This window comes from Miscanthus floridulus, chromosome 4 (assembly GCF_019320115.1).
Source record: "Miscanthus floridulus cultivar M001 chromosome 4, ASM1932011v1, whole genome shotgun sequence".
NCBI classification, from domain to species: Eukaryota; Viridiplantae; Streptophyta; class Magnoliopsida; order Poales; family Poaceae; genus Miscanthus; species Miscanthus floridulus.
The window spans coordinates 65,288,047-65,304,508 of NC_089583.1; the positions used below are offsets into that span (position 1 = coordinate 65,288,047).

Sequence of the window (16,462 nt, forward strand, 5' to 3'; positions counted from 1 at the left end):
AGTTATGCAAGGTAACACCCGAGGTGTTACAGACGGCGATTCGAATCGATTCCTATCTAGCTAGAGGGGTATTCCTAAACACAAACCCTGCTTCCCCCGTTAGGGTCGCAAACAAGTCACCTTTGGTACGATTCAGGAGTCGTGAGTCCGAACAAATCGGCATTCTCAGAGAACCACTCTACAAGGTTGTTCGGGACTCTAACCCGCCTTGGACTTATGCCAATGGCTCTCCGCACATCCTTACTACCTCCAGAATGCACACCACTGCTCGCGTCCCTAGCCTGAGTTGAGCTACTAGGCTTCGTGGTCGGAACGACTTATCCAGCCAGCTAAGTGTTAGGCTGCGTTCAACATGACATGAGGACATACAGCATATCGGTCCTTAAATGACTCAGACGGAGTCACTATGTCCAAACCTACACAAGACTCCGCCCGGTCTTAATTCATTATTAACATGGTTCTTTTCCACGATAGCAAATATAGCCAACCATGATCCACCTCTTCCTAAAGCTCGCAGGTGATAGGAAATCACCTGACTTCTACCGCACTAAGCATGGCTAAGCACTTAACCCGTCCTGAACTTAAATAGGATTCCAATGCGATATCTGGACAAGGAAGGATATATAATGCAGCAATTGGTTCCAACCAATTCCTATACATAATGCATCATCAACAATAAAAGATGCTCAATGTATTTGTAAAAGCATGGGAGACTTAATATGCTCCAGGGCTTGCCTTTCAGGAACGAGGAAGGCTGGTGGTCAGGGCACTCGGGCAATTCCTCCGCGGCGACTGCTTCGTCGGTTTCCTGCACTTCGGTTTCCTCCTCCTGGTTGGCTCCCTCGAACTCCAGCAACGTCACTCCCTCCGGCACACCTATTGCATGAATGCGCAAGATAAATATCATGGATGCACATGAACGAATGTCAGGGATGCTTGGGAAATGCGCATGTTTGCTGTAGTTTGCATATTCCAACGTAAGCCCTATTCAAATCACTTTCACTTACCAAGTTTATACAACCTAATGTATAATTGCTCATCTTCAATTAATGACCTAGCACCAGCACCTAAGCATATTCTCAAGTTAGGCTAACCCCTAACAATCAACGGAAACATTGCATCAAGCATACACTCAAGCATTTGTATTTCAGCAATGAGGACTATGTAGTGGTACAGTAAACAAGCCATAACTGGAGATTTATAAATCCAATTGACACGCAACAATCCAATCTAGAAAGCTTATGAAATTTTCTACAATTCATTTTCAGACCTCAAAGCATGATTCAAACCTTTACCAGGTCGAATTCATAAATCAACAGAACTCTGTCCTCACAAGGCAGAGAGTAAGCAAAAACTGGAACCTAACTTTAAACAGCTGTAGTTTCTAAACTACTAGGCCAAATGCCCTCAAATTTTGACAGGAGCTAGATACCTAAATTATCTACAACTCTTGTATTCACCACATCCACAGAAAATCAAAATATCATGGGGAACTTTCTAAAGTCCCCAGATTTGCCCAGAGGGACATAATGCAAACGAATAATTAACAACTTATGATGTAAACACACAATTGGACAAAACTAACTCTACTCACATGTCACACATGTCACAAGAACACCAGAAAGTAGGTTGTTCATCACCAAAACATTTCCTCTAATACCTTTCTTAATTTATTTAATTAATTAGAGGAAATAGTATACATATATGAAAACTACACCATTAAATCTACAAAAATTACAGTAGACACTACATGCCCTAAGTAGACTACCATAAAAAGTTCACACCATTTAAGTAAGTATAACAGCCTACACAAAATTGGTAAGGCAGAATGGCTTAAAATGGCATAATTAGGAAACCTTAGTGAAAAGTGTCAAGCAACAGATTTCATATTTTTCCAAGCATCCTTAAGGTACTAAGATACTACCTACCAAGTTTCGTGGCCATAGGATTCCTGGATAATTTACAAAAATTCACACAAGTATCCACCAATGATAAAAGGAAAATCTATAACTCAAAAACTACACATGCAATGACTCTCAAATTTTAACCAGAGCTTCTACTAAGCAATACTAGCTTACCCACAAAATTTCACAATTTTTGGATCACAGAAACTCAAGATATGATTTAAACAAGTTTGCATTCATTCAAAAATACTTTTCAAGTTCCTATTTAATTCATCCAAAATTTCTACATAATGTGCTCAAGACATATTTTTCTTAAATTCTATCCCTCACTGTGAGTCTAACAAAATTTGAATTATAGTATTTGGATCTACACAAATGGAGTTACAAAATTTACAAAACAGCAGTCAAAACTAAAAATTTGAACTATCTTATGAATACACAGCCACTGACGTGTGGGGCCCAAGTGTTAGCCGACCCCACCGGTCAGCGACAGTGAAACAGGGGAGGCAGCGATGACGGCGCGGCACACGGCGAAGCTCGCCGACGGCAGCTCCTCCGGCGAAACTGACGGCACCGGCGTGCTCCCCAAGGTTCCCCGCGTCGATTGACCCCCTAAGTCTAGGCCCTAGTGGCCCCTAAGCACGCCCGCCATGGCACACGGCGGCTCAGCCATGGCGCACGGCGGTGCACGACCGCGTTCCGGCATGACCAGACCGGCTTGGTCAGTAGCGTCTTCATAGGAGCAACGACATGAGATGGGGAAGACGAGACAAGGGCTAGGGATGGAGGAATGGTGCAGTGGTGCGCTGGCCACGGTGAGCGCCAACTCCGGCGAAGCTCAGCCATGGCGGCGGTGGCTGGAATGGTCACAGCGACCTTACCTAAGCTCGAATGGCTCGGCTAAGTGGTGGAGGACGTAGAGGCGAACACGGCGGAGCTACGGTGAAGGTGTAGTGCGCGTTTTTGTAGTGGTGCGTGAGCTCGGCGATGGCGAAGCTTCGCGGCAGCAATGACAGAGTGGCTGCCTGCTGGCTGCGCTGCTATGGTGAGCGGAGGAACGCAGAAAGAGACAGAGCACATGCGGAGGGTAGCCGGGCGTTCTCCACTTCTAGATGGCCAGCACACGGTGTGGTCAGGATGAGCCGGGCGCGTGGCGGCCACACATCGGCCATCATCTGACCTCGGTCGGCCATGACCGGTCTGAAGCTCGCGTTTCAGATTTCAACGGCACCAACTGACAGGCGATGTTTGACGGTGATTTACTCCTAAACCAAGACGAGTTAGTGGAAGAAATGTTCATGAAAGTTGTAGCCCTACCTTTCATCTCCAACTTCTATTCAAGGATCAAAGTCTAATTCCCCACGAATCAGGAGTTACATCAAGCCAAAGTTGGCTCGATCAAACTAGAAATGTACTTAGGACTTAGAAAATTTTTCAAGTGTGGAATCTAGCTTCAATGCTGACTTGTGGGTCATGTTGTGAACATTTTCATGACTTGGCTTCTAAACAAAGTTTGTTCCTTATAAAATTTGCTACCACTTTGTTTTAGGTTGCTTAGACATGCAAATATTCTAAGCCACACTTTTTAAATAGTCAAACAAAAGGGTTCAGGGGTCAAAATTGGTCAAACCATGACTTGGGAGTCTAATTAGTCAAAGTGATCAACTTGAACAATGTTCCAAATGACATCCTAGGTGTAACTAAGTTACTTACAAGAATTTTTAGCCACACCATACATTGGTCACACAAGAATCAAGCAAGGTATGTACTGAAACAATGAAAAACACATGAAATGTTACAATGTTTCATAGTCATGTTTCACATGTTTTAGGATCTTGTTGCATAATATTAACTAACATTGTTTCACTAAGAGAGTGGCACATGTTGCACTTAAGTGTTGCACACTTTTCATTTCATAAAGGAAACAACACACATGAAACATAACGATACGTTACAATGTTTCAAAGACATGTTTCATGTGATATAAGCTTGTGAATGAATGAATGATGCTCATGTCCATGAAATGCAAGTGCAAATGTGGAAGCTAAACACCTAGGGTGTTACACTATATAGTACAGAGTTGTGTGTAAAACTATTGCCTATGGAGTGCACTTGGTCACAACATTTGTATTAGTAGTAGTTGTAGTCATGGGTGGCTTTGATCTATGTTGAACCCTACTCATCTTATTTTTGTGTATTTGATAAGATTTGTTGAACTTGCAAGAACCATGCATCAAGGATTATTTTTATTCAGAAACCTTATACATTATAGGATCACACAATGTCCAACTGTCTAAAATCTTGACTACTCAGACGACGTGCTCCTGCATTCCCATATAGGCGTGCACATGTGGGTGGCGTCAGCAGCCAGTTGTAGTAGGGGACGTTGCCTCCTAGCCCATCACATTGACATGACAGGGCAAAGCCCCGCCACCCACCCACACAAACATCTCAGTCGTGGGGTGATCGATAGCCCCCAAACTATAACAACAGAGACAAGGGACAAGAGGGAAGGTTATACCTATTGGCTTCTCTCTCTAGAGCTCCTAATTCTATCCCAAAGCTTTTGCCTTCCACCCTACTACACTGTCGACACCTCCTGCTAGGACCATGGCAGAGCGGATGAGGTCATCTATCGATGTGGAGTCCCTGGAGGCCTTCAACGCTGACAATCCTCCACCAACCGATGGATCTCTCATCGGCCTGCTCTCTAACCCGCTAGTTCCCCTTTTCAAGGTGGATCATCACCACTCTTTATGTTGTTTATCTACATTTAACCAGAGTATGCAAGCAATGCTCACACTAGTATTAGTGTTCATGCTATTTAATTTAACTAGTATTTGGAATTTGCATACTATCTCAATAGGTGTTCATGGGCATGATGGCATCTCGAGCCATGTTTGCCCTGGTGCCCGGTTCTTCATTAGTAGTCACGCTCAGAAAGTTGCCCCGTGAGGCATCCCCTGATGGAGGCAACCACCCATGATTCTGTGCCATGTTGCGCTAGTCAGTTTGGTAAAAGTCATTTACCTTCTCAATCAGATCGCTCTCCTCCTTAACCTATATGGTCTTGAAGTTGGCTTGCCACCACCGAGCCGGTCTATCCCCGCATAGCCCTCTAGTTCTGAAGTGGGTGAGTCATCAGAAGACCATGAATCCTCAAACAACATAGAGTACCATCAATTATTGAAGGATTACCATGAGGTCCAAGTGGATTTGTCATCGACCAGGCTAAACGCCAAGATGCTGTGCGGTGAGTTGGATGCCACGCGCGACGTACTTCAAGCTTCCAAGAATATGGCCTCCCAAGCATGAGCCGACTTGGTGATGGCCTAGCAATAGGCCCAACACATGATAAACCTTGTTGTGGTACTGAGCATGTGGGTCAACACCCTATAGATGTACATGCTAGCCGCCTATAATGTGTCCTTCCTCATTGGAAGAGTGGATAATCTATTGGCCGTAGAGGAGCACCTCTGAGCCCTTGCCGGCCCAAATTCGAGCCATGGTGACCGAAGCTGTTCATCAGGGGGCTGCCATGGCGCTAGCTACTGCCCGGCTTCAGATTGGCATAGCGGTGAACCTCGAAGTGGCAAAGCAGAGTTTTCCACCGTGTTCGATGGATAATGACATCGCCGATCTAATCGAGAGTTTCATGCTGGCCGCCAACATTGTCTTACGAAAGGTGGACATGGACGAGATCCTACGTGCCAACCTCCACCCTTGATCTATGGGACATATCAGTAGTATTAGTAGTCATGAATAAGTTTGATCTATGGGATGCCCTAGCAAAATATGTGAACACTTATTTGCATGTTGGTGTTAACTTTTATTGAACTTTGTATCAGGCCTTGATTGGATGCATGTGTATCCAGATCAATCCACATGTGTTGGAGTGGAATGGAGTGGAATTTAGTTTAATTCCACTCCAATCCACTTCAACACATATGGATCGAGATGAATATATACGCATCCAAATAGGGCCTTAGGTGGGTTAAACGCTGTTGAGTGTGGTGTAGCTCAGGTCCTTTGGTCATTTTGTAGTTGGTTTGTAGCCCCTGTTGGTTGCTTTTCATTGGAGATTTCTTTCTAGTTGTCTTTGAAGCTGATCTATAATATGATAAACATTCATGAGTGCCTTTGATCTCTGTTGAAACCAACTCGTGTCTTTGATAAAATTTCTTGAACTTGAAAGAACCATGCAGCAAGTAGTTCATCTAAACAAGTCTAGAATATTGTTTTTGCTTTTGCTTTTCTATTGTTTTGTTTCAATTTTATTTGTTTCTTTTAGGGATTCAACAAAGTACTCATACAAAATAGGTTTCCATGTATAACATGAGATGTGTCCGGGCTGATCAGATTTATGATGCTAGGACTTTCTTGCATGCGTAGTAAATTTGAATATCTATGTGGCTCCCTAAAGGAAACAAAATTTGAAGAAGGTACATGTGACAACCATTACAATTTTAGCACCAGGAGCAAGTCTAGCACTTACAATCTATTGAGGACAGTGTAGCTCTGGTCGTTGGGTTTCTATTTGTTTTTTTGTTGCCTTGGTGTCTTTGTCAATCTTTGTTGAACTTGCAAGAATCTTATAGTGAGGAGCAAGTCTTGCCTCAGTGTAATGCAGAGCTGAGGAGCCATTGGTGTTGAAATGTTATTGCACACGTAAGAAAGTTTGACCACAAGTCTCGCCTTAGTATAATGCAGAGCAGAGGAGCCATTGGTGTTGACATGTTATTGCACGCGTAAGAAAGTCTGACCTCTATACATTTGAACTAGTTTGACAGTATCCTCCATAGTTTTCCTTGTCTTCATGTGATGCTTGTTACTGTGTTGTTTATGATTTTAAGTTTGGCTAACTTAATAGTAGCATAGCCTAGTAGTACAATTTTGTGGGTGCATTGTAGTGCTTTTGAAGTGTCATTTTTTGTATTTTGGAGTGCCTCATCAGCATACCCCATGTACCCTTGACATTAGAAATCAATATAAGTATTGTACTACAACTGAATTAATGGATGAAACTACAACAGGAGCTGTAACACCACCGTAACACATGTGCGCACCAAACAAATAATTCAATTTGCAAACAAAACAAAGATGGCACACTAGTTTAGCTGAAATAATGACAACATCCATCATTGAGGAAATTAACATGTCCTTAGACAAGCAAACAACATTGGTCCATTCACTACAAGGATTCACCTCTAATGCCACTGCCACACGATTGCAACACCACTATTTTGGTTGCCATAGGGGGGTCGTATTGCAACATTTCCATAAAATGGTTGCAATATGTGCCTATAATGCAATGGACTAAAAGTGTTGCAATATGTGTGGTTTGTTGTTGCAATAGGTGTGTGCTACTACAACCATTTAAGAATTGTGTTGCAATTAGTTGGCATTATTGCCATGGTGCTTTGGAGTTGCATTAGTATTGATTTTGGTTACAATTACTTGGTGTTATTGCAACTATATTAGATTTGGTAGCTTTTACTTGTAACTATTGCCATGCTTGTTCTGGGTTGCAATAATCAGTCAATGGTGTTGCAATTGCTAGGTGGTTATTGCAATAAGAATCCTAAATGGATGCAATAGCACATTCCTAATGCCACGGTTTTTTGGGTTGTAATAATCTTCTATGGCATTGCAATTGTTAGGTACTTATTGCAACTACAATCCTAAATGGACGTAATATCATTATACTATTGCCATGATTTTTTGTGTTGCTATAGACTAATGTTCGTTGCAATACAATGTTGTTGGCGGCACATGTGTTTGGTGGGCCTTTCAGCATGGACAAAGGCTAAGAAAGTGAGATAGCATTGTTGGCAACTACATGATTTGTCTACCCCTCAAAAACAAAAACAAAACTATATACATGATCTCCCTCATCCCTTTCGATGGGCCATAGCTTAGAAATCAATCACCCTAGGGTTAATATATAATGTATTAAGTTCTTATCTTGGCCTTAGTTGTCTTGATACTATTAACTTTCTATTTAGACAGCTTGAAATGATTACCTCTCATGTGAAAGACTTCTCTAGAATGTTTCATTAGAATCTTCAGAAACTAAATAAAAATATTTTGCACAAAACAACCATATTAAACTCTCATGTTCTCAGTAAACTTGGTAGCAATCTATAGATGAACAAAGCAAGAACTAATATTGTCACACCCAATTTTAAGGATAAAATGGGATGCAAAATTTTATGTGTGCCCAAGGATCAGTCACACACATAAACTGACAAATTATAAATAGTATCATCATAAGTGTTTATTACATCACTGAATAATAAGACATAGTCTTCATATAGATATAGCAGAAGTATAAAGAAAAATCTCTCACAGAAGCTCCTATATCATAGGGACTTCAACTGGTTGACCATAAGTCTAGTAATCCTCAGGAAAGTCATCATTACCATAGTCATCTGTTACCCATCTAGGATTTTTATCTAAAAAATGAAAATAAACAAGCATAAGTACATGTCATACTCAACAAGTGTAACATAGGGTTCATGAGGCTCAAAAGGCTTGACACAGGTTTAACTAGCATTCAACTTTTAGTTGTCACAATTTTAGCATAAGAGTAGCAACAAGTTGTTTCAACCCCAAAGTAAAACACATGATCAATGTAAACCAGAATAATGAATAGCATAAATAGATAATTCTTAGTGATCATCTATTCCATAAGGGTTCCAAGGCCGCTCGTGACCATGAGCACGACTGTCATAACAGTTTTACACTCTGTAGAGGTTGTACACTTTCACTATGAGTCATGATACCCATATGCCTAGGTTAATTACTCCCAAAACACTTCTAAGGTGAGCAGGCAGGGTCCACTATGAAGCCTTTCAGAGGTTCATCTAATAAGTTAGGGCCATTAGATTCACTCGGCAAACAGATGTAGAGCCCCCTTCCCGATGGCACATTGACGCGCAGCCTATACACATGGGGACACAAGACGCACTATACCTGATTCGGCAAGCCATTCTTATGCCAATAAAGGTAACCACTAACAAGCTAGAAAAGGTCCTCGTACTGTGCTAAAGCTAGAGCCATGTAGCCCTCACAGTTGTACTATAAGTCTCGGATGATCAATTATAGATAAGTCCTTAGGGAGAGGAATCTAAAGCATTCAGAAAGTAGCTAAACACTCTAGCCCCCTGTTTCCAAGTTGCTAAAAAGTCATATTTTAATGTTTATTGCATATACCATTAGTCAAGTTACATGATCATGGTTTAAGTGAGCACTAGCAAAGCAACCCAATGCATATCCCATAGGAGACAAGGTATAAGTTCAATTCTAGGGAATCCCTATCAAGGTGACACATGCAACATGAATTAAATGTATTAAAGTTCTAGGGCATTGGCATGGAGCACAAGCGAGGGCGGCATGGCGTAGGCATTATTTATGAGGACGAAGTAGCATGGGTAGCACGCTAAGATGCAGGTCGTGGTGGAGGCAGACTCGGCGACAGCAGAGTCCGACGCGGATATGCAGTAGAAGGAAGAAGAAGAAGACTTACAAGCGAGGACCTGACTAACAGCGACTCAGGGAGCGGGAGAGGAACAGTGCGAGCGTGCTACTAGGCCACACAGGAAGCCAAGCCGAGCTAGGAAGACTAGGCCGCTTGTGCTAGAAGAAGGAGAGGAAGAAATTCTTCTTTTTTTAATTTCATTTTCAAATACGAATTCCAACCAAATTCAAATTCTTTTGCAAATCTGATCAAACCCAAGCATCACAAAATAAAGATGTAGCAGCATGGATGCACATACCTGTATGTAGACCTATATTTGATTTTATTTTTAACAAAGTTATTATTTTCCTAAATTTAAATGCTCACAAAATGCATAATTAAATCATTTTCTCCTATTTTAAAACCATGCAAATTTTAGGGTGTTACAATTCTACCCCCTTAAAATGAATCTCAGTCCTCGAGATTTGGACAATGCTTACTCAAAAAGCTGTGGGTATGTTTTCCTCAAATCATCTTCTCTTTCCCATGTAGCCTCATCTTGTGTATACCGGTTCCACTGAACCTTACACATCTTTATAACCTAGCTCCTTGTAACCCTTTCTGCCATCTCCAAAATCCTTACCAGAAATTCCTCATAGGTGAGATCTTCCTTAACTATAAGCTCCTCTAATGGTATCTGCTCCTTAGGTATACGCAAACACTTCTTTCATTGAGACACATGGAACACATCATGTACTCCTGACAAACTCTCAGGCAATTCCAACTGATAAGCTACTTCTCCACGTCTCTCTAAGATCTTGAAAGGCCCAATATACCTTGGTGCTAACTTTCCTTTCATGTTAAACCTTCTCACACTTCTCATTGGTAATACTTTTAGGTAAACATAATCACCTATTTTGAAAACCAATTCTCTTTCTAAGTGTTAGCATAACTCTTCTATCGAGACTAGTGCCACTCTTAAATTATCTCTAATCATCCTTACTTGCTCTTCTGCGTGTCTTAAAACATCCGAATCCGAACACTTGCATTTCTCTCATTTGATTCCAAAACAATGGGGTTCTACACTTTTCGTCCATACAAAGCCTCGAAAGGTGCCTTATTGAGACTCTTCTGATAACTATTGTTATACGAGAACTCTGCATAAGGAAAACTCTTGTCCCAACTTGTACCATACTACAATACACAAGCTCTCAACATGTCCTATAATATCTAATTAATCCTCTCAGTTTGTCCATCTATCTGAGGATGATGTGATGTACTGAAATTCAACTTGGTTCCCAATGAACTATGTACTTGCTACCAAAAATGAGATGTAAATTGAGTACCCCGATCAGACATAATTTTCTTGGGAACTCCATTGTAGACACACTATCTTCTCCATATATAATTGGGCCAACCTCGGTCCATTATAAGTAGTCTTGACTGGTATAAAATGAGCAACTTTAGTAAACCAATCCACTACCACCCATATTGAATCATAACCTCTCTGAGTGTGTGGTAACCCAACAATAAAATCCATACCAACTTCTTCCCACTTCCACTCAGGCATCTTCATTGGTTGTAATAACCCTATAGGTCTTTGATGTTCAGCTTTGACTCTCTGACATGTATCACATAAAGCAACATATTCAGCCACATCCCTCTTAAGTCTCTACCACCAATACTTCTCTTTCAGCTCCAAATACATCTTGGTACTCCCAGGGTGAATAGAGTAAGCGGACTCATGTGCCTCACGAAGAATTGCATCTCATATAGCCTCAACCTCTGGTACACAAAGTCTTTTCCCAAACCATAGAGTTCCATTATCATCCATACGGAAACCTGGTGCCTTGCCAATCACTATGTTTTCTGCTCTCTCTTTCAACTTCGCATCCTGTAACTGGCCCTTACGTATTTCTTGCTCTAGTCTGGGTTCTATCACCAACTCCACTGCATTAGTGACGAAACCCAAGTTTAGTTGCTCAAATTCAGCACACAACTCACTTGACATAGCTGCTACTTTGCACCTCCTTAGGCATAACTCTTGCTACTAAGAGCATTGGCAACAACATTCGCCTTTCCATGATGATAGTGTACCTCCAGGTCATAATCTTTAATCAACTCCAACCATCGATGTTGTCTCATATTTAGATCTATCTGAGTGAAAATGTACTTAAAACTCTTGTGATTAGTATAAATATCCCTCTTATGTCCAATGAGATAGTGCCTCCATATTTTCAGAGCATGAACCACTGCTGCTAATTCCAAATCATGAGTAGGATAGTTTAGCTCATGCTTTCTCAACTGTCAAGATGCATAGGCCACTACTCTTCCTTCTTGCATACGAACACATCTGAGACCTTGATGAGATGCATCACAATAGATAGAAAAGTTCTTGCTCAAATCTAGCAAAACCAACACTGGGGCTGTAGCACCCAGTTTTAAGAACAAAACTAGATACACACTATATGTGAGCTCAGGAAGTCAAATCTCACATATAGCTATAAATAAGGGTAATATCAAAAGACAATGCTCAATATATAACGTACTTAGTATAAAGAATATAACCTTAGATAGCAAATAGTGGAAAGACAACTCTGATCCTTGGGTGAAGACTCCAATTCCATAGGGACAACTGACTAGGTTGATCATAAGCCTAATTCCTTCAAACTCTAGCAATCTGGTACCCATCTAGGATTTTTATCCAAATAATTGAAAAATAAAGCAAGCATAAGTACATGTCGTACTCAATAAATATAACATGGGGTTTATGAGGCTCAAAAGGTTGACACTGGTTTAACTGCAATTAGCTTTTAATGAGTCATGATTTTAGCAATTGAGTAGCAACAAGTTTATCACAAGCCATGTAAACACATGATCAGGTAAACATGAATATTGAATAGCATAAATGGTAATCATTAATGAGCATCTTCATCATCAGTATCCACTTGTGATCATCTATTTCATAAATGTTCTAAGATTGCTCGTGACCATGAGCACTGACTGATATAACAGTTTTACACTCTACAGAGTGTAACACCCAAAATTCTACTACAAATTAGCAATTAAATTCTTGCCCTTTTTATACATTTTTTAGGTATTTCTAACTTAGGCTAATATTAAATATTGGATAAATAAAATAAACTATAAGGTTTAGAAACTTGTTTGTTGCATTCATGCCGAAGCACATGGTTTTTGGATGAGTAGTAGGGTTAGAAGATTTGAAGTTGAATTCAAATCCCATTTGAATTTGGCTTAAATTTAAAATAGAGGAAATAGAATTGGAAAAAGATTTGATTTTGGAAAGAATTCACCTACTTCCATTCTGGCCCAACTCTAGAACTAGCCCGGCCTTCTTCCTCCCACTTCCTAGCTTGACTTGCTTGGCTCGGCCCACTTGTTGGCCCATCATTCCCTCCTTTCCCCTCATTCCTGTTCTTCCCGGCGTCGGCCCATTGCTGGCGACCCAGCCGAACTCCCCCCTCCCTTCTCTCCTTCCCCCCCCCCCCACTTCGGCCTGTCTCGCGCAAGCGCCCGCTCTGCTCGGTAGCCCACCAACATGGCCCACCAGATGCTGCTCCACATGGCCCAGCTCAGCACTTCGGCCTTCAGCGCCCGCTGTTCTCTTCCTTCACCCCGCTGCAATGCTGGCCCGCCTGTCAGCCGCCCGCACGCCGTCGTCTTCCTTCCTTCCTTCCCTGCTGCTCCCTTTCCTTTCTTGCTTCCATCGATGGTGCACGCCCGATGGAAAGCCACCAGCGCCCACACAAGGAAAGCGACCAGAATCCTATGCCCCGCTCGCCTTCCATCCACCGCGCCTTGCCCGCCTATAAAGCTCTAGCCAAGCCCCCGTTTTCTCCCCATTCCTCTGCTCATGTCCAACATCTCACCGTCCGCTGGCTAACTCCTCCTCCCGAGCGCAAAACTGAATGTCGACGTGTCCAGGACCTCCGCTGTGTCCCCCCGAAAGTAGTAGGTATCATATAATTCGCGTTGTGGTCTTATTTTCCTTGGATTCAACCTCACCGCACCCTCCCTCTCTCTCTAGATCGCCACCACCGTTGACCGCCCCTATCGAGCCTCCCCGGATGCCGCAACCACCTCTGGACGAATCACGGTGAGCTACTCGACCTCCTGGTGTTCTCTGTTCCTCAAAAAGCGCGCTAGAACTCCATATCCACAAGCGCCCGACGCTACCGGCCATGGCGTCCTCACCGACAGGACTTCGCAGCTACTATAGATACTCCCATGCGCCCTGTGTCATCAGTTTCACGATGAATGGCCTAGATTAGAATACCGGTTGGATTTAGATTCCAGTCCACCGTGGACCCATGGACATGGTCCACAGCGCTGCGTCAGCCAGTCCACCAAGCCGCATGGTGCACCGCACCAATCCTTGGCCGCCACGCGTCAGCCTGGTCAGCAGCTGAGTCAACCCGCAGTCAAGCAGCGCCTGTTTTGCAGTTAAGCCCTCCTGTTTTTGTAGAATCAACCCGCAGTCCGATTTAGTTCAAAATAAATACAAATCAGCCCTGTTTTTATTCGTTCAAGTCCCTGTAGTTTCTAGAAATAGTATGCCCAGTCCAAATTTCATTTAAATTCAGATTTTAATTGTTTTAATTCAAAAAATAGGTTTAGTTTATTTACAGAATTGCCATTACATCTTATTTCGTGCATAACTTTCACGTTTTAAGTCTGATTTAAGTGATTCTTTCGCTCACGTGTTCATAGCAATGCATAGAATAGATTTGTAAGCTTTTCAACTTATGTTTTCACTGTTTGGTGTATTGTTCTAATGGAAGTCTATCTTGTGTGCATGTAATGATAGGTATGATGTTTGATTGATGATGGGATCCCGATTAGAGGGTGAGCCATTTGAGGTGACTGAGGACCCCTAGCAGGATCAGCAGTACTCCTAGGACGACTTTGAGGAAGGCAAGTGTACCAAAGGCCCCTTGTTACCTATGAACTACTATCGCTCACATTCATGCATGTGTTTAATTTGAATTACCTTTAAGGACTTTACCTAGATAATTCCTTGTACCACATATCCTTGATACCTGGGTTTGTTGGGTAGGCATTTTGGATAGATGCTGCAATGCTTAACATGAAGTAATTGTTAAACATGATGAAAGGCTATATGCAATGTGATAAAATGGAACTTTTTAGCAACAGTTAGGGGGCTAGAGTATGGGGTTGAGTACTCTAGTGCCTCTCCATAAGGACTTAATCCTAAAGCGGCAACCCAGGAGGGACCATACAACCCCGAGTGTCACATGGCTCTGACTTTAACCTATTAACTAGATTGTACTAGCTCGTCTGTAGCTCCAGTAAGGGGTAAGAGGGCATCTTTCCTTTTCCTATTAGGGTGTGCACCGTGCTGCGATGCCCACGCGTGCCATTCCTTTGTAGCTATGACCTGTTAGTGCAACTAGCTAAGGGTTTCATAGTGAAACTCTGCCACACTTCCTAGGAAGAGGCGTAGTGGGTCTCGTGAACCCCAGCATTGGGAATCATGGCTCAGTGGGTAAAGATGTACAATTTCTGTAGAAATAATTAACCTGTTATAACAGTCGTGCTCACGGATACGAGCGGTCTGGATCCTTTGAGATTAGTGGTCACTGTGGATGATGGATGGTTGGGAATTGAGATAAAACTTGATGATACTTTAATACCACTTGGGAATTGGGACTGTTCATTAAAGTAGTAATTCAGGATGCTAAAATTTGATCAACTAAAATTGCGAACCGCAGTCAAACAGTGTCAAGCCTTTTTGAGCCTCATAGATCCCTTTGTTATACTTGCTAAGCATGGTGAGCTTATCTTTACATCCAATGAAAATCCCGGATGGGTAACAGATAATGGATATGAAGAATTTCTAGAGGATGTCCAGGACTACTAGGGAGACGTTCACCAGTTGGAGTCCCTGTGGCAGTTGGGCTAGTTATTCCACTGTGATTGTAATAATATTGCCTTTGAGCAAACTTTGTATTTACTTTATGATGAGATATGCGATGTAATAAGTACTTTACTTTGATACTATTGCAATTTGTGATATATGTGTGTGTTTGGACATCCTGGGCGCACATATATGAGTACTTGGTTTTGCTATGCAGAATTGGGTGCGACAAATTGGTATCAGAGCAATAACTGACTATAGGACGAACAACCTAGATAGAAATGGACGTTTCTAGGATTTCATTATCTTTATTTTACTACTTTTACTCTGCTATAAAAATTTTTGCTTATATTCTGTTCTTTATCTGTTGCCAAAAATTATTTTGTTCTAATACTCAACATTTTCATTCTTGTAGATGGCCCATACCAAGCAGACCCCGCATAAGAGGACCATCCTGATGCCCACTAGGAGGACCAGGTTCACTTTGGGTGAGCGTGTCCCGACACATCTTGTGGAGGCTCTAAGGAACCAAGAAGAGGAACCACCTGTGGAGGTGCCCATGGGGGAACCTCTGGAGGACTTGTTGGAGGATCCAATGGATGAAGAAACAGAAGAGGAACCCATTGAGATAGAGGAGTCTGAGGAAGATCCTGAGGAAGTGCAGGAACAAGGTGGCCAGGAGGGAGCTGGTGAACTCGATGATGGAGATGGTTCTGATGATTTTGATGCTGATGGAGGTGATGATGGTGGAGATGGTGGAGACGATGGAGATGGTGGAGACGATGGAAACGGTGGAGACAATGGGGGTGATGACAATGATGATGATCACAATGCACTGTTGGCTTAGGGATGGACTACAAAGATCCACTATGACTTGGAGGGTGATGGCTACTACCACCCTAGGCTTCTTGCACTTGTGCATCGCTACCACCCCGGAGGCATAGTATAGGACGGAGCATTGGACCCACCCCGACTACACCAGCTTCTAGGAGACAGAAGTGTACATCTGAGAGGGGACTCAGGTCCGCTACATCCACCGCGCCACCACTGCATGGCTCACATGTGCGGCCATCATCAGGGATGCAGCTCGATAGGCGTTGATGGTCAACCGCGACCGTCACTTCGACGACATCACCTAGGAGGATGATCGCTATCTTCCCTGCCGTCGGAGCGGACAGTCTACATGCAACATCGCTGCAC

At 42.5% G+C, this 16,462-nt stretch overlaps 1 protein-coding gene across 1 annotated transcript; it reads left to right on the forward strand.

Moving 5' to 3' along the window:
• The first annotated feature begins 2,416 nt into the window (after nucleotides 1-2,416).
• On the forward strand, nucleotides 2,417-16,109 carry LOC136548574 (histone chaperone asf1-like). Its single transcript, XM_066540053.1, has 2 exons — nucleotides 2,417-2,494; nucleotides 15,678-16,109. Exons 1-2 carry the CDS (start codon nucleotides 2,417-2,419, stop codon nucleotides 16,107-16,109), a joined length of 510 nt encoding a protein of 169 aa, XP_066396150.1.
• Nucleotides 16,110-16,462: the final 353 nt, after the last annotated feature.